This window comes from Heptranchias perlo, chromosome 35 (assembly GCF_035084215.1).
Source record: "Heptranchias perlo isolate sHepPer1 chromosome 35, sHepPer1.hap1, whole genome shotgun sequence".
NCBI classification, from domain to species: Eukaryota; Metazoa; Chordata; class Chondrichthyes; order Hexanchiformes; family Hexanchidae; genus Heptranchias; species Heptranchias perlo.
In genome coordinates, this window is record NC_090359.1 from 22,443,439 (window position 1) to 22,468,061 (window position 24,623).

At 51.5% G+C, this 24,623-nt stretch overlaps 1 protein-coding gene across 1 annotated transcript in view; it reads left to right on the plus strand.

The window, feature by feature from the left end:
- The window catches only part of LOC137302169 (actin-like protein 6B), a 35,941-nt gene that overhangs the window by 1,916 nt on the left and 9,402 nt on the right, over positions 1 to 24,623 (plus strand). The window contains exons 2-10 of the mRNA XM_067971833.1: positions 1,575 to 1,651; positions 5,998 to 6,163; positions 7,210 to 7,310; positions 11,705 to 11,802; positions 14,226 to 14,320; positions 15,176 to 15,282; positions 20,912 to 21,001; positions 23,323 to 23,384; positions 24,491 to 24,605. Coding sequence (XP_067827934.1) covers positions 1,575 to 1,651; positions 5,998 to 6,163; positions 7,210 to 7,310; positions 11,705 to 11,802; positions 14,226 to 14,320; positions 15,176 to 15,282; positions 20,912 to 21,001; positions 23,323 to 23,384; positions 24,491 to 24,605 — 911 coding nt within the window. The remainder of the gene's footprint in view (positions 1 to 1,574; positions 1,652 to 5,997; positions 6,164 to 7,209; positions 7,311 to 11,704; positions 11,803 to 14,225; positions 14,321 to 15,175; positions 15,283 to 20,911; positions 21,002 to 23,322; positions 23,385 to 24,490; positions 24,606 to 24,623) is intronic.

A 24,623-nucleotide genomic window follows, 5' to 3' on the forward strand; every position in this document is an offset into this window, starting at 1 on the left:
TAATAAAAAAATAAATCCGTTGGTCCCAGCGGGGATCGAAGGGGAGGATGGCTCGGGGAAATCTCGGGCGCGCAGCCGGATGGTGGAATCACCGCCGTTGACCTGGTGTCGTGTGTTTCAGTAGTGTCTCCGCCATTAATCTGTTGCCGTGTGTTCCGTTACCGTCTCCGCCATTAATCTGTTGCCGTGTGTTCCGTTACCGTCTCCGCCATTAACCGGGTGCTGTGTGTTCCATTAGTGTCTCCGCCATTAACCGGGTGCCGTGTGTTCCGTTAGTGTCTCCGCCATTAACCGGGTGCCGTGTGTTCCGTTAGTGTCTCCGCCATTAACCGGGTGCCGTGTGTTCCGTTACCGTCTCCGCCATTAACCGGGTGCCGTGTGTTCCGTTACCGTCTCCGCCATTAACCGGGTGATGTGTGTTCCGTTACCGTCTCTGCCATTAACCGGGTGCCGTGTGTTCCGTTACCGTCTCCGCCATTAACCTGGTGATGTGTGTTCCGTTACCGTCTCCGCCATTAACCGGGTGCCGTGTGTTCCGTTACCGTCTCCGCCATTAACCGGGTGCCGTGTGTTCCGTTACCGTCTCTGCCATTAACCGGGTGCCGTGTGTTCCGTTACCGTCTCCGCCATTAACCGGGTGCCGTGTGTTCCGTTACCGTCTCCGCCATTAACCGGGTGCCGTGTGTTCTGTTACCGTCTCCGCCATTAACCGGGTGTCGTGTGTTCCGTTACCGTCTCCGCCATTAACCGGGTGCCGTGTGTTCCGTTACCGTCTCCGCCATTAACCAGGTGCCGTGTGTTCCGTTACCGTCTCCGCCATTAACCGGGTGCCATGTGTTCCGTTACCGTCTCCGCCATTAACCGGGTGCCATGTGTTCCGTTACCGTCTCCACCATTAACCGGGTGCCATGTGTTCCGTTAGTGTCTCCGCCATTAAACGGGTGCCGTGTGTTCCGTTAGTGTCTCCGCCATTAACCGGGTGCCGTGTGTTCCGTTACCGTCTCTGCCATTAACCGGGTGCCGTGTGTTCCGTTACCGTCTCTGCCATTAACCGGGTGCCGTGTGTTCCGTTAGTGTCTCCGCCATTAACCGGGTGCTGTGTGTTCCGTTACCGTCTCTGCCATTAACCGGGTGCCGTGTGTTCCGTTAGTGTCTCCGCCATTAACCGGGTGCCGTGTGTTCTGTTACCGTCTCTGCCATTAACCGGGTGCCGTGTGTTCCGTTACCGTCTCCGCCATTAACCGGGTGCCGTGTGTTCCGTTACCGTCTCCGCCATTAACCGGGTGCCATGTGTTCCGTTAGTGTCTCCGCCATTAACCGGGTGCCGTGTGTTCCGTTACCGTCTCCGCCATTAACCGGGTGCCGTGTGTTCCGTTACCGTCTCCGCCATTAACCGGGTGCTGTGTGTTCCGTTAGTGTCTCCGCCATTAACCGGGTGCCGTGTGTTCCGTTACCGTCTCTGCCATTAACCGGGTGCCGTGTGTTCTGTTACCGTCTCTGCCATTAACCGGGTGCCGTGTGTTCCGTTACCGTCTCCGCGTGGTCCTACTAACCGTGTCACCTCTCTCCATCAGATGAGGTGGGAGCTCTCGTCTTTGACATCGGGTCGTACACCGTGCGAGCCGGCTATGCTGGAGAGGACTGCCCGAAGGTACGGTATTGGCAATGGTGCCACCCTTTCTTCTCTGTCTTCTTCCTGTGCCGCTGTATATCTTGCTCAACGCACCCCACCCCTCTGCCAGCCACCAACCTCTCTCTCTCTATCACAACCCCTCTCTCTCTCTCTCCTTCTCTATCACAACCTCTCTCTCTCTCCATCACAACCTCTCTCTCTCTCCATCACAACCTCTCTCTCTCTATCACAACCCCTCTCTTTCTCCACCACAAGCTCTCTCTCTCTTTCTCCATCACAACCTCTCTCTCTCTCCATCACAATCTCTCTCTTTCTCCATCACAACCTCTCTCACTCTCCATCACAACCTCTCTCACTCTCCATCACAACCTCTCTCTCTCTTTCTCCATCACAACCTCTCTCTCTCTCCATCACAATCTCTCTCTTTCTCCATCACAAGCTCTCTCTCTTTCTCCATCACAACCTCTCTCTCTCTCCATCACAACCTCTCTCTCTCTCTCCATCACAACCTCTCTCACTCTCCATCACAATCTCTCTCTTTCTCCATCACAAGCTCTCTCTCTCTTTCTCTCCATCACAACCTCTCTCTCTCACTCTCCATCACAATCTCTCTCTTTCTCCATCACAACCTCTCTCTCTCTCTCTCTCCATCACAACCTCTCTCTCTCTCCATTACAACCCCTCTCTCTCTCTCTCCATCACAGCCTCTCTCTCTCACTCTCCATCACATCTCTCTCTCTCTCTCTCTCCATTACAACCCCTCTCTCTCTCTCTCTCTCTCTCCATCACAACCTATCACCTCTGTGAGAGTTTATGGTCCGAGCTGCCCCAAACTTTGCTCCCTCATTCCTTCTAAGCTCTGAATATACATTACTCGAAACTCTTCCTTCTCCTTCCGTCTTCACTCATTGCACCATCTCCTACTCTTAACTCATCGTCCTGTAGAACTCCTTACCTCCCTCAGCATTCCCTTCCTCCTATAACCTACGGGCCTCTAAAACTCAAGCTTGGTGGCACCTAGTCATTACCTCTTGATTTCCCCTCATGTTCTCTCCTACTCTTTCTAACCTTTGTGGGATTCCTACACTCTGGGTCTTGGCTGCTCAGCTGGGCTTCTCCATTAAAAAAAAATCCCTTCTCGGCTGGGAGTTCTCGATTGCAGTCTTCTACAAGGAGGCTAGTGATGCTCCCCTAAAGTCGGCCAGCAGGCGGTACATGATGGTGGTTCGGGGTTGTTAGTCCACTTGGCTGCGATAATGAACTTGCTCTCTGTGGAAGGGGTCACTTGCACAGAATTGCCCGCCTTTGGTGCTAAGTCAGTCACAAGGGAGGCTGGTATGAGACATGGTCAGGCTGGCGATGCAGAGGGTTGGCTTCTGAGATTGGATGGGGGGGTAGGGTGGGGGGAGCATTTTATGGACAGACGACCTTATCTCTAAATCTAACCCGTGCTGCACCTGCCCTGGGACTATTTGATGGGACAGTGTAAAGGGAGCTTTACTCTGTATCTAACCCGTGCTGTACCTGCCCTGGGAGTGTTTGATGGGACAGTGTAAAGGGAGCTTTACTCTGTATCTAACCCGTGCTGTACCTGCCCTGGGTGTGTTTGATGGGACAGTGTAAAGGGAGCTTTACTCTGTATCTAACCCGTGCTGTACCTGCCCTGGGAGTGTTTGATGGGAGTGTAGAGGGAGCTTTACTCTGTATCTAACCCGTGCTGTACCTGCCCTGGGGGTGTTTGATGGGACAGTGTAGAGGGAGCTTTACTCTGTATCTAACCCGTGCTGTACCTGCCCTGGGTGTGTTTGATGGGACAGTGTAAAGGGAGCTTTACTCTGTATCTAACCCGTGCTGGACCTGCCCTGGGAGTGTTTGATGGGACAGTGTAGAGGGAGCTTTACTCTGTATCTAACCCGTGCTGTACCTGCCCTGGGAGTGTTTGATGGGACAGTGTAGAGGGAGCTTTACTCTGTATCTAACCCGTGCTGTACCTGCCCTGGGAGTGTTTGATGGGACAGTGTAGAGGGAGCTTTACTCTGTATCTAACCCGTGCTGTACCTGCCCTGGGAGTGTTTGATGGGACAGTGTAGAGGGAGCTTTACTCTGTATCTAACCCGTGCTGTACCTGCCCTGGGAGTGTTTGATGGGACAGTGTAGAGGGAGCTTTACTGTGTATCTAACCCGTGCTGTACCTGCCTTGGGAGTGTTTGATGGGACAGTGTAGAGGGAGCTTTACTCTGTATCTAACCCGTGCTGGACCTGCCCTGGGAGTGTTTGATGGGACAGTGTAGAGGGAGCTTTACTCTGTATCTAACCCGTGCTGGACCTGCCCTGGGAGTGTTTGATGGGACAGTGTAGAGGGAGCTTTACTCTGTATCTAACCCGTGCTGTACCTGCCCTGGGAGTGTTTGATGGGGCAGTGTAGAAGGAGCTTTACTCTGTATTTAACCCATGCTGTACCTGCCCTGGGACTATTTGATGGGACAGTGTAAAGGGAGCTTTACTCTGTATCTAACCCGTGCTGTACCTGCCCTGGGAGTGTTTGATGGGACAGTGTAGAGGGAGCTTTACCCTGTATCTAACCCGTGCTGTACCTGCCCTGGGAGTGTTTGATGGGGCAGTGTAGAAGGAGCTTTACTCTGTATTTAACCCATGCTGTACCTGCCCTGGGACTATTTGATGGGACAGTGTAAAGGGAGCTTTACTCTGTATCTAACCTGTGCTGGACCTGCCCTGGGAGTGTTTGATGGGACAGTGTAGAGGGAGCTTTACTCTGTATCTAACCCGTGCTGTACCTGCCCTGGGAGTGTTTGATGGGACAGTGTAGAGGGAGCTTTACTCTGTATCTAACCCGTGCTGTACCTGCCCTGGGAGTGTTTGATGGGACAGTGTAGAGGGAGCTTTACTCTGTATCTAACCCGTGCTGTACCTGCCCTGGGAGTGTTTGATGGGACAGTGTAGAGGGAGCTTTACTCTGTATCTAACCTGTGCTGTACCTGACCTGGGAGTGTTTGATGGGACAGTGTAGAGGGAGCTTTACTCTGTATCTAACCCGTGCTGTACCTGCCCTGGGAGTGTTTGATGGGACAGTGTAGAGGGAGCTTTACTCTGTATCTAACCTGTGCTGTACCTGACCTGGGAGTGTTTGATGGGACAGTGTAGAGGGAGCTTTACTCTGTATCTAACCCGTGCTGGACCTGCCCTGGGAATGTTTGATGGGACAGTGTAGAGGGAGCTTTACTCTGTATCTAACCCGTGCTGGACCTGCCCTGGGAGTGTTTGATGGGACAGTGTAGAGGGAGCTTTACTCTGTATCTAACCTGTGCTGTACCTGACCTGGGAGTGTTTGATGGGACAGTGTAGAGGGAGCTTTACTCTGTATCTAACCTGTGCTGGACCTGCCCTGGGAGTGTTTGATGGGACAGTGTAGAGGGAGCTTTACTCTGTATCTAACCCGTGCTGGACCTGCCCTGGGAGTGTTTGATGGGACAGTGTAGAGGGAGCTTTACTCTGTATCTAACCCGTGCTGGACCTGCCCTGGGAGTGTTTGATGGGACAGTGTAGAGGGAGCTTTACTCTGTATCTAACCTGTGCTGTACCTGACCCTGGGAGTGTTTGATGGGACAGTGTAGAGGGAGCTTTACTCTGTATCTAACCTGTGCTGTACCTGACCCTGGGAGTGTTTGATGGGACAGTGTAGAGGGAGCTTTACTCTGTATCTAACCTGTGCTGTACCTGACCCTGGGAGTGTTTGATGGGACAGTGTAGAGGGAGCTTTACTCTGTATCTAACCCGTGCTGTACCTGCCCTGGGAGTGTTTGATGGGACAGTGTAGAGGGAGCTTTACTCCGTATCTAACCCCGTGCTGTACCTGACCCTGGGAGTGTTTGATGGGACAGTGTAGAGGGAGCTTTACTCTGTATCTAACCCGTGCTGTACCTGCCCTGGGAGTGTTTGATGGGACAGTGTAGAGGGAGCTTTACTCTGTATCTAACCCGTGCTGTACCTGACCCTGGGAGTGTTTGATGAAAACACCGGGTGCCTGAAATGGACGAAGTTCCATTCCCCAGCACTGAGATCCCTCAATTTCAGGGCGCAAAATTTACAACATAAAAAAACTCAGGATCGAGTCTCACTTTGTCCGAATGCTCTGGACACTCCTCATGGCATCAGACAGCTACCAGTTCCCTCTGTAACTGGCCAATAACAGGTAACAACGAGAAAGTCCGTGTTCCGTGTTAAAGGTTCTCGACGAACACATTGTCGTTTGTCTCCGTGATTTCACCCCGGGCCTCTGAACGGCGAGACTCAAAACTCCTGGACGCTTTCCTGAACCTCACTCTTTCCGGTCTTCGATTCTTCAGGCAGATTTCCCAACCACAGTGGGGCACCTCAACCACGACGAGAGTGCGATGGAGATCGACGGGGAGAAGGAGACAAAGTCGGGGAAGACGTACTACATCGACACCAACTCACTTCACGTCCCCAGAGAAGGCGTGGAGGTCATCTCTCCTCTGAAGAACGCAATGAGTGAGTGACGACTACTCTTAACACCCGCACCCCCCGCCTCTCCCGGAGGCACTCACTCCCTGCTGGGCTACGGGTTGCTTGGGCACTGGCTGCCCCTCCGGTGTCCGGCCAGGTGATGAGTGTCAGCTGGCTATTCAACCGTGGGGGCCATCACAGCTTGACCCTAACCCCGCCCAATGCCCGCACGTGGTTTGATAACTCGGAACATCTAGTAAGGTGCCAGCGATTAAAATACTGTTTGTAACACAGTAGCTGTAGTATACTGAACATATACATAATATACATAACATATACATCGAATGTATGTAAACATACCTAATACACAATACTAGGAGATTCCCTTGGTGTAAGTCGGATGATACATAGAATCCTACAGCACAGAAGAAGGCCATTCAGCCCATCGTGCTATCCAATTAGTCCCACCCCCCCTGCTCTTCCCTGACAGCCCTGCAAATTTTTGCTTTTCAAGTATATATCCAATTCCCTTTTGAAAGAGCCCGTTGAATCCGCCTCTGCTGCCCTGTCAGGCAGTGTACTGACGGGTTTAAAGGACGGGAACGTTTTATCATATGATGCACAGTGTATTATTCTGCTGCTAAGGTGAAGTTGCACCCCTGTAAGGCTAACCGCTGTTAAGTAAATACTGGCTGAGGTCAATTAGAGTTTAATTGCTTTATTGTGTGCTTGCTTTCTGCACACTTTCTGTGCTCTCGTTCTGTGCTGCCTGTTCTTTCTCTCGGTGATTTTTCTGTTTTTCTTCCTCTATTTTCTTCTCTCTTCTATTCCTTTTCTAACTGCGCTCTTTTTCTGTTTTTCTCTCTTCCTGCCTGCTCTGTTTCTGCCTTCCTTTGTCCTTTCTCTCTTTGTTTCTGTGTTCTTTCTCTGCTCGTAGCTTTCTCTCTCCCTCTTGTCCTTATTTCTGTGCTTACACTGTCCGTTTTTCTGTGTTCTTTTTCTGCTCGTTTCTTTCTCTCTCTCTATCTCTCTCCCTCTGGTCCTTATTTCTGTGCTTACACTGTCCGTTTTTCTGTGTTCTTCCCGTACAGTTGAGGACTGGGATTGCTTCCAGGCAATTCTGGATCACACCTACACCAAGCACATCAAGTCTGAGCCAAACCTGCATCCTGTTCTCATGTCGGAGGCACCGGTGAGCAGTGCGCACTCTGAAACTCGGGGTCTGAGGATGGCACTGAATTGGCAACTCTACTTAAGACAGGCCACAGGATGGTCAATGGAGAGCAGGAAAAATGTCACAATGGTGCACTAGGGGGCGCAACCCTGAGATTGGGCCTGAGACACATTTATGGGACAGCGTAGAGAGAGCTTTACTCTGTATCTAACCCATGCTGTACCTGCCCTGGGAGTGTTTGATGGGACAGTGTAGAGGGAGCTTTACTCTGTATCTAACCCGTGCTGTACCTGCCCTGGGAGTGTTTGATGGGACAGTGTAGAGGGAGCTTTACTCTGTATCTAACCCGTGCTGTACCTGCCCTGGGAGTGTTTGATGGGACAGTGTAGAGGGAGCTTTACTCTGTATCTAACCCGTGCTGTACCTGCCCTGGGAGTGTTTGATGGGACAGTGTAGAGGGAGCTTTACTCTGTATCTAACCCGTGCTGTACCTGCCCTGGGAGTGTTTGATGGGACAGTGGAGAGGGAGCTTTACTCTGTATCTAACCCGTGCTGTACCTGCCCTGGGAGTGTTTGATGGGACAGTGTAGAGGGAGCTTTACTCTGTATCTAACCCGTGCTGTACCTGCCCTGGGAGTGTTTGATGGGACAGTGTAGAGGGAGCTTTACTCTGTATCTAACCCGTGCTGTACTTGCCCTGGGAGTGTTTGATGGGACAGTGTAGAGGGAGCTTTACTCTGTATCTAACCCGTGCTGTACCTGCCCTGGGAGTGTTTGATGGGACAGTGTAGAGGGAGCTTTACTCTGTATCTAACCCGTGCTGTACCTGCCCTGGGAGTGTTTGATGGGACAGTGTAGAGGGAGCTTTACTCTGTATCTAACCCGTGCTGTACCTGCCCTGGGAGTGTTTGATGGGACAGTGTAGAGGGAGCTTTACTCTGGATCTAACCCGTGCTGTACCTGCCCTGGGAGTGTTTGATGGGACAGTGTAGAGGGAGCTTTACTCTGTATCTAACCCGTGCTGTACCTGCCCTGGGAGTGTTTGATGGGACAGTGTAGAGGGAGCTTTACTCTGTATCTAACCCGTGCTGTACCTGCCCTGGGAGTGTTTGATGGGACAGTGTAGAGGGAGCTTTACTCTGTATCTAACCCGTGCTGTACCTGCCCTGGGAGTGTTTGATGGGACAGTGTAGAGGGAGCTTTACTCTGTATCTAACCCGTGCTGTACCTGACCTGGGAGTGTTTGATGGGACAGTGTAGAGGGAGCTTTACTCTGTATCTAACCCGTGCTGTACCTGCCCTGGGAGTGTTTGATGGGACAGTGTAGAGGGAGCTTTACTCTGTATCTAACCCGTGCTGTACCTGCCCTGGGAGTGTTTGATGGGACAGTGTAGAGGGAGCTTTACTCTGTATCTAACCCGTGCTGTACCTGCCCTGGGAGTGTTTGATGGGACAGTGTAGAGGGAGCTTTACTCTGTATCTAACCTGTGTTGTAAGTGCCCTGGGAGTGTTTGATGGGACAGTGTAGTGGGAGCTTTACTCCGTATCTAACCCATGCTGTACCTGCCCTGGGAGTGTTTGATGGGACAGTGTAGAGGGAGCTTTACTCTGTATCTAACCCGTGTTGTACCTGCCCTGGGAGTGTTTGATGGGGCAGTGTAGAGGGAGCTTTACTCTGTATCTAACCCGTGCTGTACCTGCCCTGGGAGTGTTTGATGGGACAGTGTTGAGGGAGCTTTACACTGTATCTAACCCGTGCTGTACCTGCCCTGGGAGTGTTTGATGGGACAGTGTAGAGGGAGCTTTACTCTGTATCTAACCCGTGCTGTACCTGCCCTGGGAGTGTTTGATGGGACAGTGTAGAGGGAGCTTTACTCTGTATCTAACCCGTGCTGTACCTGACCCTGGGAGTGTTTGATGGGACAGTGTAGAGGGAGCTTTACTCTGTATCTAACCCGTGCTGTACCTGCCCTGGGAGTGTTTGATGGGACAGTGTAGAGGGAGCTTTACTCTGTATCTAACCCGTGCTGTACCTGCCCTGGGAGTGTTTGATGGGACAGTGTAGAGGGAGCTTTACTCTGTATCTAACCCGTGCTGTACCTGCCCTGGGGGTGTTTGATGGGACAGTGTAGAGGGAGCTTTACTCTGTATCTAACCCGTGCTGTACCTGCCCTGGGAGTGTTTGATGGGACAGTGTAGAGGGAGCTTTACTCTGTATCTAACCCGTGCTGTACCTGCCCTGGGGGTGTTTGATGGGACAGTGTAGAGGGAGCTTTACTCTGTATCTAACCCGTGCTGTACCTGCCCTGGGAGTGTTTGATGGGACAGTGTAGAGGGAGCTTTACTCTGTATCTAACCCGTGCTGTACCTGCCCTGGGGGTGTTTGATGGGACAGTGTAGAGGGAGCTTTACTCTGTATCTAACCCGTGCTGTACCTGCCCTGGGAGTGTTTGATGGGACAGTGTAGAGGGAGCTTTACTCTGTATCTAACCCCGTGCTGTACCTGCCCTGGGAGTGTTTGATGGGACAGTGTGGAGGGAACTTTACTCTGTATCTAACTCGTGCTGTACCTGCCCTGGGAGTGTTTGATGGGACAGTGTAGAGGGAGCTTTACTCTGTATCTAACCCGTGCTGTACCTGCCCTGGGAGTGTTTGATGGGACAGTGTAGAGGGAGCTTTACTCTGTATCTAATCCGATCTGTACCTGACCCTGGGAGTGTTTGATGAAAACACCGGGTGCCTGAAATGGACAAAGTTCCATTCCCCAGCACTGAGATCCCTCACTTTCTGGGCACAAAATTCACAACATTAAAAAAATCAGGACCTAGCGTCACTTTGTCCGAATGCTGTGGACACTCATCGTGGCATCAGACACCCACCAGTTCCCTCTGTAACCAGCCAATGAGAGGTACCAAGGACCGCCCAGGTACGACTGTGCCCTCCTCCTGCTGTGAGATGCGGTGCCCAGATCTGGACTGTGCCCAGTTGGGTTCAGACCTGCAGTCAGTCTCGCTCGGCGAGGGGGCGAATCAATGTAGCAACTCTCAGCACCTCCGAACTATCCTCCCTCACGTATCCCCACGCTGCTCAACGTCGAGCGTTGTGCGTCAGCTTGGCTCAGTCAGTAGCACTCGCCCTCCGAGTCGGAAGGTCCCCAAACTCCGGAGACTTGAGCACATAATCCAGGCTGACACTTCGGTGCGGTACTGAGGGAGTGCAGCACTGCCGGAGGTGCCTTCTTCCGGATGAGACGTTAAAACCGTGGCCCCGTCTGCCCTCTTAAGAGGGCGTAAAAGATGCTGCGGCATTATTGGTCTCCCAGAGTCCCGGCCAACATACTCCTCCCTCAACCAACTCCACGTAAAACAGACTGATTGGTCATTCATCGCACTGCTGCTTATGGGGTCCTGTTTCCCTACATTGCAACAGCAACTGTGCACTTCAGAAGTAATTCATTGGCTTCGAGACATCCTGGGGAAGTGAAAGGCACTATATAAATGCGACAAGTTTCTTCCTTCCTTACACTGACCTGGCACTGGGCACTCAGGAAGGAGCATCGGCTTCCCAGCGGGCATGTCTCTTTTCCAGTGCCCGTCTCCGTTGGCGACAACAGAGCCTGGCATGTCCTGAGGATGTGTAAGACGCTATATCAATGCAAGTTCTTTCATTGCAAAGCCCAGCGCTAAATCTGAACAGGCCTGGACCGGACACCTTTGGGTTTTTTCCTTCTCCCGCTGGGAGTCGGCCCGGAGCCCGGCGGTGATGTTTAGACCCCACCGTTCCAACGCTCTCCTGGCCGGCCTCCCGTCTCCCACCGTCCGTAAACTTCAGCTCATCCAAAACTCTGCTGTCCCCGTATCCTAACTCGCACCGAGTCCCGTTCACCCAGCACCCTCCCTGCGCTCGCTGACCGACATCGGCTCCCGGTCTGGGAACGCCTCGATTTTAAAATTCTCATCCACGCGTTCAAATCCCTCCATGGCCTCGCTCCCCCCCCTATCTCTGTAGCCTCCTCCAGCCCCTACAACCCTCCGAGATCTCTGCGCTCCTCCAATTCTGGCCTCGTCCATCCCCAATTTCAATCGGCCCACCATTGGCGGCCGTGCCTTCAGCTGCCTGGGCCCTAAGCTCTGGAATTCCCTCCCTAAACCTCTCCCCCTCTCTCTCCTCCTTTTAAGACGCTCCTTAAAACCTACCTCTTTGACCAAGCTTTTGGTCACCTGTCCTAATATCTCCTTATGTGGCTCGGTGTCAAATTTTGTTTGGTAATCGCTCCTGTGGAGCGCCTTGGGATGTTTTTACTGTGTTAAAGGCGCTATATAAATGCGAGTTGTTGTTGATGCTAGTTGCATTGGTTTGGTTGGGGCCTTTTCTCACGAAGTCGGGGGGGGGGGTCTCCTTGCCTGTTTCAGTGGAACACGAGAGCCAAGCGTGAGAAGCTGACAGAGCTGATGTTCGAGCACTACAACATTCCTGCCTTCTTCCTCTGCAAGACCGCCGTCCTGACCGCGTATCCTTCGAGCAACCGAACACGAGAACCGCACGCTCGGGCGAAACATCACCGCCCCCCACCCCCCCCCCCCCACAAACCTTGGCGGGAGTCCGGCCTCGGGCCCCGTCGAGGGACAGGCGGGGACCCCCGCGGGCTGGAGGCCCGAGCGACCGTGCGCTCCTGGCGCGGGCGCGTTCTGCGCCAGCAGCCGACGACAACGATAAAATATTGGCCCTCTTCGGACTCCGCTCGTGCTCGTGTGGAACTCCCCGCGTTGTTTTTTTTAAAAATTGGAGCTGTTTATTCCTTTAAAATAAACGGGTTAATTCTTCCGTCGAAAAGAGAGCAGGAGGTAGGAACCTCCTTCTCTGGCTCCGAGCCCAACTAACTGAGGTTCAAACCTGAGGCCTTGTTTTTTTTAATATTTATCCTTGGGATGTGGGCGTCGCTGGCGAGGCCGGCATTTATTGCCCATCCCTAATTGCCCCTTTGTGAAGCCGCCTTCTTGAACCGCTGCAGTCCATGTGGTGAAGGTTCTCCCACAGTGCTGTTCGGGAGGGAGTTCCAGGATTTTGACCCAGCGACCATGAAGGAACGGCGATATATCTCCCAAGTCGGGATGGTGTGTGACTCGGAGGGGAACTTGGGGGTGACGGTGTTCCCATGCACCTGCTGCCCTTGTCCTTCTAGGTGGTGGGGCTCTCGCTGGCTGATTACCGCAGCGGGCAGTGCATTTACCAGCTGAGTGCCTCTGCTCCTGCTCCGTGTTTCTTCCAGTCTCTATAAGGTGGCTCAGTGGGTCGCAATCTTGACTGAGTCAGAAGGTCGTGGGTTCAAGTCCCACTCCAGTGACTTGAGCCCATAATCTAGGCCGACACTCCCAGTGCCAGTACTGAGGGAGTGCTGCAGTGTTGGAGGTGCCGTCTTTCAGATGAGACGTTAAACCGAGGCCCCATCTGCCTTCTCAGGTGGACGTAAAAGATCCCAGGGCCACTATTTCGAAGAAGAGCAGGGGGGAGTTCTCCCCGGTGTCCTGGGCCAATGTTCATCCCTCAACCAACATCACTGGAACAGATTATCTGATCATTTAATGCATTGCTGTTTGTAGGATCTTACTGTGCACAAATTGGCTGCTGCGTTTCCTACATTACAACAGTGACTACACCTCAAAAGTACTTCATTGGCTGTAAAGCACTTTGGAATGTCCTGAGGTCGTGAATCATAGAAATTTACGGTACAGAAGGAGGCCATTCAGCCCATCGTGTCAATGCCAGCCAATAAAAAGCTATCTAGCTTAATCCCACTTTCCAGCACTTGGTCCGTAGCCCTGTAGGTTACGGCACTTCAAGTGCACATCCAAGTACTTTGTAAATGAGTTGAGGGTTTCTGCCTCTACCTCCCTTTCAGGCAGTGAGTTCCAGACCCCCACCACCCTCTGGGTGAAAAAAATTCTCCTCAGCTCCCCTCTAATCCTTCTACCAATTACTTTAAATCTATGCCCCCTGGTCACTCACCTCTCTGCTAAGCGAAATGGGTCCTTCCTATCCACTCTATCTCGGCCCCTCATAATTTTGTACACCTCAATTAAATCTCCCCTCAGCCTCCTCTGTTCCAAAGAAAACAACCCCTGCCTATCCGATCTTTCCTCATAGCTAAAATTCTCCAGTCCTGGCAACACCCTCGTAAATCTCCTCTGCACCCTCTCTAGTGCAGTCACATCCTTCCTGTAATGTGGTGACCAGAACTGTACACAGTACTCAAGCTGTGGCCTAACCAATGTTTTATACAGTTCCAGCATAACCTCCCTGCTCTTATATTCTATGCCTCAGCTAATAAAGGAAAGTATCCCGTATGCCTTTTTAACCACCTTATCTACCTGTCCTGCTGCCTTCGTGAAAGACACTGTATAAATGCCTTTCACAGTTGATGAATCACTTTCAAGTGTATTCACTGTTGTGCAGGGAAATGCGGCAGCCAATTTGTGCACAGCAAGATCCCGCAAACAGCAATGAGATAAATGACCAGATAATCTATTTTAGTGATGTTGGTTGAGGGATGAACATTGACCCCAGGACACCGGGGAGAACTCCCCCTGCTCTTCTTCGAAATAATGGCCGTGGGATCTTTTACGTCCAACTGAGAGGGGCAGACGGGGCCTCGGCTTAATGTCTCATCCGAAAGACGGCACCTCCGACAGTGCAGCACTCCCTCAGTATTGCACTGGGAGTGTCGGCCTGGATTATGTGCTCGGTTTAACATCTCATCTGTGAAGCGCTTTGGGACATCCTGAGGTGGTGAAAGGCCTGTATGAAGGCCAGTTCTTCCCTTTGGCGGGGTTCGGCCGCTCCTTAGCGAAATTGTGGGCCCCGCCCGCTGACCTTTGACTCTTTGTACGTTCCTGAATCTGTCCTTGACTACCCCCCCTCCCCCCACCGCGGCAGCTTCGCCAACGGACGTTCCACGGGTCTCGTCCTCGACAGTGGCGCCACACACACCACCGCCATCCCAGTGCACGATGGCTACGTCCTTCAGCAAGGTGAGGGCTTTCTCGACACCCGGCGATTTTTTTTACTTTCTTTTTCTCCCCTCGCGGTTTCCCCTCCTCCCTCCTCGCCTTGCCTGAAGGCGCCCACCTCTCGCTGGGGTTACTGCCCGCCCAAGTGCCCAGGCAGTGAGCGTCAGCGGGCCGTACGGTTGTAGATTGTCGGAGCCGTGCCCCATGAATAAAATTATGAGGGGCCTAGATAGAGTGGACAGGAAGGACCCATTTCCCTTAGCGGAGGGGTCAGTGACCAGGGGGCATAGATTTAAAGTGACTGGTAGAAGGGTTAGAGGGGAGCTGAGGAGAAATGTTTTCACCCAGAGGGTGGTGGGGGTCTGGAACTCACTGCCTGAGAGGGTGGTAGAGGCAGAAACCCTCAACTCATTTAAAAAGTACCTGGATTTGCACCTGAGGTGCCGTAACCTACAGGGCTGCGGACCAAGTGCCGGAAAGTGGGATTAGGCTGGATGGCTCTTTTTCGGCCAGCACGGACACGATGGGCCGAATGGCCTCCTTCAAGTGCCACAAATCTCAGTGATTTTACGATGCCCCACTTTACAGCTGGTGTTCCTGGACACAGATCAACAGCAGGACTCCTGGCTGATTTTCCCCTCCCATCAAACCCCTAATCCCCAGCTCAGGGTGGCTGAGGTCAGTGGCACTCGCCCTAACCCCACCGCCCCCCCCCAAACTGGCCGTTAACTGCGCACGGACCGGGGACGGAACACGGGCTCTTCCTGCTCCGCACCACTTGTTGCTTTATTGATGGATCACCATTCTCGGGCGGAGGTTCAGTCCTGAACACCGAGGCGGTTTTTTCCTGTGTCGATGTCACATTTTTCTTCACAGGCATTGTCAAGTCGCCCCTGGCCGGGGACTTCATCTCAATGCAGTGCCGGGAGCTGTTCCAGGAAATGAACATGGAAATCACCCCCCCGTACTCGATCGCCTCAAAGGTGCGCGACGCACGAGAGCGCTGGGCGTGTAATAGAGAATAAACAGCGCCCGGGAGTGAGTTACAGCCTGAGATCTAATCGAGGGGTTCGGGGGGTTTATAGATAGAATAACAGATACCCGGGAGTGAGTTACAGCCTGAGATCTAATCGAGGGGTTCGGGGGGTTTATATATAGAATAACAGATACCCGGGAGTGAGTTACAGCCTGAGATCTAATCGAGGGGTTCGGGGGGTTTATATATAGAATAACAGATACCCGGGAGTGAGTTACAGCCTGAGATCTAATCGAGGGGTTCGGGGGGTTTATATATAGAATAACAGATACCCGGGAGTGAGTTACAGACTGGAATCTAATCGAGGGGTTCGGGGGGTTTATATATAGAATAACAGATACCCGGGAGTGAGTTACAGGCTGGAATCTAATCGAGGGGTTCGGGGGGTTTATAGATAGAATAACAGATACCCGGGAGTGAGTTACAGGCTGGAATCTAATCAAGGGGTTCGGGGGGTTTATATTTAGAATAACAGATACCCGGGAATGAGTTACAGCCTGAGATCTAATCGAGGGGTTCGGGGGGTTTATATATAGAATAACAGATACCCGGGAGTGAGTTACAGACTGGAATCTAATCGAGGGGTTCGGGGGGTTTATATATAGAATAACAGATACCCGGGAGTGAGTTATAGGCTGGAATCTAATCGAGGGTTTCGGGGGGTTTATATATAGAATAACAGATACCTGGGAGTGAGTTACAGACTGGAATCTAATCGAGGGGTTCGGGGGGTTTATATATAGAATAACAGATACCCGGGAGTGAGTTATAGGCTGGAATCTAATCGAGGGTTTCGGGGGGTTTATATATAGAATAACAGATACCCGGGAGTGAGTTACAGCCTGAGATCTAATCGAGGGGTTCGGGGGGTTCATAGATAGAATAACAGATACCCGGGAGTGAGTTACAGGCTGGAATCTAATCGAAGGGTTCGGGGGGTTTATAGATAGAATAACAGATACCCGGGAGTGAGTTACAGGCTGGAATCTAATCGAGGGGTTCGGGGGGTTTGTATATAGAATAACAGATACCCGGGAGTGAGTTACAGGCTGGAATCTAATCGAGGGGTTCGGGGGGGTTTGTATATAGAATAACAGATACCCGGGAGTGAGTTACAGGCTGGAATCTAATCGAGGGGTTCGGGGGGTTTATATATAGAATAACAGATACCCGGGAGTGAGTTACAGTCTAGAATCTAATCGAGGGGTTCGGGGGGTTTGTATATAGAATAACAGATACCCGGGAGTGAGTTACAGGCTGGAATCTAATCGAGGGGTTCGGGGGGTTTATATATAGAATAACGGATACCTGGGAGTGAGTTACAGCCTGAGATCTAATCAAGGGGTTCGGGGGGTTTGTATATAGAATAACAGATACCCGGGAGTGAGTTATAGGCTGGAATCTAATCGAGGGGTTCGGGGGGTTTATATATAGAATAACAGATACCCGGGAGTGAGTTACAGCCTGAGATCTAATCGAGGGGTTCGGGGGGTTCATAGATAGAATAACAGATACCCGGGAGTGAGTTACAGGCTGGAATCTAATCGAGGGGTTCGGGGGGTTTGTATATAGAATAACAGATACCCGGGAGTGAGTTACAGGCTGGAATCTAATCGAGGGGTTCGGGGGGTTTATATATAGAATAACAGATACCCGGGAGTGAGTTACAGTCTAGAATCTAATCGAGGGGTTCGGGGGGTTTGTATATAGAATAACAGATACCCGGGAGTGAGTTACAGGCTGGAATCTAATCGAGGGGTTCGGGGGGTTTATATACAGAATAACGGATCCCTGGGAGTGAGTTACAGCCTGAGATCTAATCAAGGAGTTCGGGGGGTTTATATATAGAATAACAGATACCCGGGAGTGAGTTACAGGCTGGAATCTAATCGAGGGGTTCGGGTGGTTTATATATAGAATAACAGATACCCGGGAGTGAGTTACAGGCTGGAATCCAATCGAGGGGTTCGGGGGGGTTTATATATAGAATAACAGATACCCGGGAGTGAGTTACAGGCTGGAATCTAATCGAGGGGTTCGGGGGGTTTATATATAGAATAACAGATACCCGGGAGTGAGTTACAGGCTGGAATCTAATCGAGGGGTTTGGGGGGATTTAGAGATAGAATAACAGATACCCGGGAGTGAGTTACAGGCTGGAATCTAATCGAGGGGTTCGGGGGGTTTGTATATAGAATAACAGATACCCGGGAGTGAGTTACAGGCTGGAATCTAATCGAGGGGTTCGGGGGGTTTATATATAGAATAACAGATACCCGGGAGTGAGTTACAGTCTAGAATCTAATCGAGGGGTTCGGGGGGTTTGTATATAGAATAACAGATACCCGGGAGTGAGTTACAGGCTGGAATCTAATCGAGGGGTTCGGGGGGTTTATATATAGAATAACGGATACCTGGGAGTGAGTTACAGCCTGAGATCTAATCAAGGGGTTCGGGGGGTTTATATATAGAATAACAGATACCCGGGAGTGAGTTACAGGCTGGAATCTAATCGAGGGGTTCGGTTGGTTTATATATAGAATAACAGATACCCGGGAGTGAGTTACAGGCTGGAATCCAATCGAGGGGTTCGGGGGTTTATATGTAGAACAACAGATACCCGGGAGTGAGTTACAGGCTGGAATCTAATCGAGGGGTTCGGGGGGTTTATATATAGAATAACAGATACCCGGGAGTGAGTTACAGGCTGGAATCTAATCGAGGGGTTCGGGGGGATTTAGAGATAGAATAACAGATACCCGGGAGTGAGTTACAGGCTGAGATCTAATCGAGGGGTTCGGGGGGTTTATATATAGAATAACAGATACCCGGGAATGAGTTACAGCCTGAGATCTAATCGAGGGGTTCGGGGGGTTTATATATAGAATAACAGATACCCGGGAGTGAGTTACAGACTGGAATCTAATCGAGGGGTTCGGGGGGTTTATATATAGAATAACAGATACCCGGGAGTGAGTTATAGGCTGGAATCTAATCGAGGGTTTCGGGGGGTTTATATATAGAATAACAGATACCTGGGAGTGAGTTACAGACTGGAATCTAATCGAGGGGTTCGGGGGGTTTATATATAGAATAACAGATACCCGGGAGTGAGTTATAGGCTGGAATCTAATCGAGGGTTTCGGGGGGTTTATATATAGAATAACAGATACCCGGGAGTGAGTTACAGCCTGAGATCTAATCGAGGGGTTCGGGGGGTTCATAGATAGAATAACAGATACCCGGGAGTGAGTTACAGGCTGGAATCTAATCGAAGGGTTCGGGGGGTTTATAGATAGAATAACAGATACCCGGGAGTGAGTTACAGGCTGGAATCTAATCGAGGGGTTCGGGGGTTTGTATATAGAATAACAGATACCCGGGAGTGAGTTACAGGCTGGAATCTAATCGAGGGGTTCGGGGGGGTTTGTATATAGAATAACAGATACCCGGGAGTGAGTTACAGGCTGGAATCTAATCGAGGGGTTCGGGGGGTTTATATATAGAATAACAGATACCCGGGAGTGAGTTACAGTCTAGAATCTAATCGAGGGGTTCGGGGGGTTTGTATATAGAATAACAGATACCCGGGAGTGAGTTACAGGCTGGAATCTAATCGAGGGGTTCGGGGGGTTTATATATAGAATAACGGATACCTGGGAGTGAGTTACAGCCTGAGATCTAATCAAGGGGTTCGGGGGGTTTGTATATAGAATAACAGATACCCGGGAGTGAGTTACAGCCTGAGATCTAATCGAGGGGTTCGGGGGGTTTATATATAGAATAACAGATACCCGGGAGTGAGTTACAGCCTGAGATCTAATCGAGGGGTTCGGGGGGTTCATAGATAGAATAACAGATACCCGGGAGTGAGTTACAGGCTGGAATCTAATCGAGGGGTTCGGGGGGTTTGTATATAGAATAACAGATACCCGGGAGTGAGTTACAGGCTGGAATCTAATCGAGGGGTTCGGGGGGTTTATATATAGAATAACAGATACCCGGGAGTGAGTTACAGTCTAGAATCTAATCGAGGGGTTCGGGGGGTTTGTATATAGAATAACAGATACCCGGGAGTGAGTTACAGGCTGGAATCTAATCGAGGGGTTCGGGGGGTTTATATACAGAATAACGGATCCCTGGGAGTGAGTTACAGCCTGAGATCTAATCAAGGAGTTCGGGGGGTTTATATATAGAATAACAGATACCCGGGAGTGAGTTACAGGCTGGAATCTAATCGAGGGGTTCGGGTGGTTTATATATAGAATAACAGATACCCGGGAGTGAGTTACAGGCTGGAATCCAATCGAGGGGTTCGGGGGGGTTTATATATAGAATAACAGATACCCGGGAGTGAGTTACAGGCTGGAATCTAATCGAGGGGTTCGGGGGGTTTATATATAGAATAACAGATACCCGGGAGTGAGTTACAGGCTGGAATCTAATCGAGGGGTTTGGGGGGATTTAGAGATAGAATAACAGATACCCGGGAGTGAGTTACAGGCTGGAATCTAATCGAGGGGTTCGGGGGGTTTGTATATAGAATAACAGATACCCGGGAGTGAGTTACAGGCTGGAATCTAATCGAGGGGTTCGGGGGGTTTATATATAGAATAACAGATACCCGGGAGTGAGTTACAGTCTAGAATCTAATCGAGGGGTTCGGGGGGTTTGTATATAGAATAACAGATACCCGGGAGTGAGTTACAGGCTGGAATCTAATCGAGGGGTTCGGGGGGTTTATATATAGAATAACGGATACCTGGGAGTGAGTTACAGCCTGAGATCTAATCAAGGGGTTCGGGGGGTTTATATATAGAATAACAGATACCCGGGAGTGAGTTACAGGCTGGAATCTAATCGAGGGGTTCGGTTGGTTTATATATAGAATAACAGATACCCGGGAGTGAGTTACAGGCTGGAATCCAATCGAGGGGTTCGGGGGTTTATATGTAGAACAACAGATACCCGGGAGTGAGTTACAGGCTGGAATCTAATCGAGGGGTTCGGGGGGTTTATATATAGAATAACAGATACCCGGGAGTGAGTTACAGGCTGGAATCTAATCGAGGGGTTCGGGGGGATTTAGAGATAGAATAACAGATACCCGGGAGTGAGTTACAGGCTGGAATCTAATCGAGGGGTTCGGGGGGGGGGTTTATATATAGAATAACAGATACCTGGGAGTGAGTTTTTCACTAAAGGGTGGTAGAAATCTGGAACTCTCTCCCCCCAAAGGCCCTGGATGCAAGGGGTCAATTGAAAATTTCAAGACTGAGACCAATCGATTTTTTGTTGGGTGAGGGTATCGAGGGATTGGGAGCAAAGGCAGGTAAATGGAGTCGAGGTACAGATCAGCCATGTTCTAATAGCATGGCGGAACAGGCTCGAGGGGCTGAATGGCCTCCACCTGCTGAGTTACCGGCTGGAGCCTTGGGGGAACGTACGTGATTTTATTTGTACCGAAAATCTATCTCGGAGAAGTGTTTTTTGATCGGAGTGAAGGGGTCGAGGCGGGTTTGAGGTAATGGAGGCCGCGGTGGCCGCTGATCCGGTTTGTCTTTTTATCGGCGCAGGAGCCCGTTCGGGAAGGCGCCTCGCCGAATTGGAAGAAAAAGGAGAAGATCTCGCACGTCACCAAATCCTGGCACAACTACATGTGCAACGTACGTCAGACCGGACTGAGCGGGGGGGGGGGGTCAGGGGTCAGGGGTCAGGGGGGGTGTCGGGGGAAGGGTGGGCACCGTGTGGGGCCTCTGGAGGTTTCATCACATGACCTCCTGCCTCCAACCGCCCCGCCCCCCCCACGCTCCTGCCATTGGTCGCCCAACACGTCCATTCTCTTGACGCGACTGCCTTCCTACGCCAATTGGGAAGTGAATAGACTCCCCGGGTGTTGCTCACATCGGTGTCCTGGAGATTAGCCTTCAATTCCTGGAGGCTCCAGGTCAATCCTGGAGGGTTGGCAACTCCTAGCACGGTGTCAGATACAATTAACCCCTCCCCCGCCCCCCCCCCCCCACTGATCCACACCGAAGGGGTTTGTTGAGAACGGCGGGCCCCGGGCTCTCCAGCGACCCCTGCTGGACGGGATGACCGAGTGCACGTCGGGGTGAGGGTCAGATCGAGCCCGGCTGTGACTCTCTCTCCCAGGGGCCAATCGCCCTGTTGCAAAGTTGCATTTGTTTTTTTTTTCCCTCTTCTTTTTAATCGAATTTGAGCAGAAAAAGATGGCGGCATATACTGACACCTCTATTCCCAGGAGATGATTGGGTAATTTCTCCCGTCAAGCACGCCTGGAGACCGCACTGTGTAAGTGACTGGGATTGATTTTACACATAATTTGTATTATGTAACTATCCTCCACTCACTGCATTTTGCCGGAGAAATAATCCTGCTTTTATCGGGAGAAGTTGCTGTAGTTTCGGTCATGAGTTCGGTTTGCTGTAGTTCGTAGAGGCTCTTTTTGAATAGACTCTGTTTGTTGTAAAATAGACTCTGTTTGCTGTAAAGTAGACTGTTTGCCATGAGTCCTGCTGTAAGTCCAACTCATTAGCTGACGCAATAGACACTCTGGAAAAAGATGGGGAGTTTCTAACCCACATGCTTCTGGATTCAAAATGGCGGCTCAGCGTGGTTACTCTCCCCGGGCCCCTTTAAATTTAAATTATTTTTTTTTAGGTTTCCTTGAGGGCCATGGGGGCAGGAGTGGGGCCTGCGCTGCGGGTAATTTCACCGCCCGGTGTGGGGACTGACACCGTACAGACCCCAGTTTCCATCCCCGGTCTGCGCTGAGATGGCTGATCCCAACCCGGGGCAGCGTTAGGAGGCGCTGCAATTGGGCCCTCACGCCTCCCCAGGACGGCAGGGAGGAGGGGTACTGCCAGCCAGGGCTCCCACTCCTGATCGGTAGCTAGCGACTGCCGCCGGAAAACGTATGTTACATAGAGTTACATAGAATGTTGCAGCACAGAAACAGGCCATTCGGCCCGACTGGTCCATGCTGGTGTTTATTCTCCACATGAGCCTCCTCCCTCCCCTACTTCATCTCATCCTATCAGCATATCCTTCTATTCCTTTCTCCCTCTTGTGTTTATCCAGCTTCCCCTTAAATACATCTGTGCTATTCGCCTCAACCACTCCTTGTGGGAGCGAGTTCCACATTCTCACCACTCTCTGGGTAAAGAACTTTCTCCTGAATTCCCGATTGGATTTATTAGCGACTATCTTATATTTATGGCTCCTGGTTTTTAGTCTCCCCCACAAGTGGAAACATCTTCTCTCCGTCTACCCTATCGAACCCCTTCATAATTTTAAAGACCTCTATCAGGTCACCCCTCAGCCTTCTCTTTTCGAGAGAAAAGAGCCCCAGCCTGTTCAGTCTTTCCTGATAGTTATGAACCCCAAGTATGTGAGTTGACGGAGAGGAGAGGACTGGGCATAGCTGTAATGCCTTCAACCCATGGTTGAATAGTCCACTGACATTCCTTGTCTAGGTTCCCACTCAAAAGATGGCCACTGGGGCGACCTGAGGCCCACACGCACAGGAGGCGGGAAGGAGAGGAAGCTCGGGATCCTGCAGGTGTAATAGAGGGCTTTCGCCTGCGCTTTGGATGCTGGGATAGCCCCGACTCCATTGCTTTCTCCAGTGGGACAAAGTTAAGAGGGAACGCGTCCGACTGCAAAAAAACTTCCCCACGAGTCTCGGCCGCTCTATGTTGCAAATAGGGCATTGTCTCAGCTGCTGTGCATTGTGGGAAGGGAGGGCCGCCATTACCGCGAGGCCCCCACCTGCCACCTCACCCCTGTGAGGGGCTGGGTCAGCGTGACCGCATGTAATGCAGGGGACTCTGGAAGGTCTGCAAAAACAAGGTGGGAATTTCCACGTCGGTGCGAGGGATTGCGGTGAACAGCGGGAAGGGAAAGTCGTAATTGGTGCGCAGCTGGATGGGAGTGAGATGATTAACAACGAACTTCTTTCTTTTAGGAGGTAATCCAGGATTTCCAGGCCTCCGTTCTCCAGGTCTCTGACTCACCGTACGATGAACAGTGAGTACCCTTTCATCGCAAAGAACAAGATTTCTGCATCAATTATTTCTCATTGTTCTTTGTTTCCCAGTGTGGTTCGGTTGTTTGCATTCCGGCCTCTGTGTCAGGCTTTAGCTTTCAGTCCCGCACTGAAGGATAATCCAGGCTGATACTCCAGACTGGTACTGAGGGACAGGGCAGGGCAGTATTGGGGGACAGACAGGGCAATACTGGGGGTCAGGACAATACTGAGGGACAGGGCAGGGCAATACTGGGGGACAGACAGGTCAGTACTGGGGGACAGACAGGGCAATACTGGGGGTCAGGACAATACTGAGGGACAGGGCAGGGCAATACTGGGGGACAGACAGGACAGTACTGGGGGACAGGACAATACTGAGGGACAGGGCAGTACTGGGGGACAGGACAATACTGAGCGACAGGGCAGGGCAGTACTGGGGACAGACAGGGCAATACTGGGGGACAGGGCAGTACTGAGGGACAGGGCAGTACTGGGGGACAGACAGGTCAGTACTGGGGGACAGACAGGGCAATACTGGGGGACAGGACAATACTGAGGGACAGGGCAGTACTGGGGGACAGGAAAATACTGGGGGACAGGGCAGTACTGGGGCCAGGGCAGTACTGGGAGACAGGGCAATACAATAGGAGGTGGAGACGGGCTTGGGCGATGGGCATAGGAAGCAGACGTGAGAAAGGTTTAGGAGTCAAAACTGGAAGATGAGCCTGGGGGACAGGCCTGGAGGATGTGCCTAGGAGACGGGCATAGAACACAGGCTTATGAGGCAGGCCTGGGAAATGGGCCTGGAGGACCGGCCTGGAGACAGATCTGAGTGAGATGGGCCTGAGCAACGAATTAGAGATGATTGGAATATTTTCTTTGCCTTCTTGGCATTAACCAAGGTACGGCACTAAATTGGAGGTGAAAATCTGACAATTGGGAAAGCTCGGGGTCTACGAGACAGGCCTGGGCGACGGGCCTAGGAGATGCGCTGCCTATCCCGAGGGCTGATGTTAACATTTCTCTATGAATTGGCCTTTGGCCCATCTTCCTGCAATCACAGCGCCACACAAATCTGGTCTGTTCTTACCTTCCTTCACCCCAGGGTTGCTGCCCAAATGCCCACCATCCACTACGAGATGCCCAATGGGTACAACTGCGACTATGGTGCTGAGAGGTTACGGATACCTGAGGGCCTGTTCGACCCCTCCAATGTCAAGGTATGGGACTGGGATTGA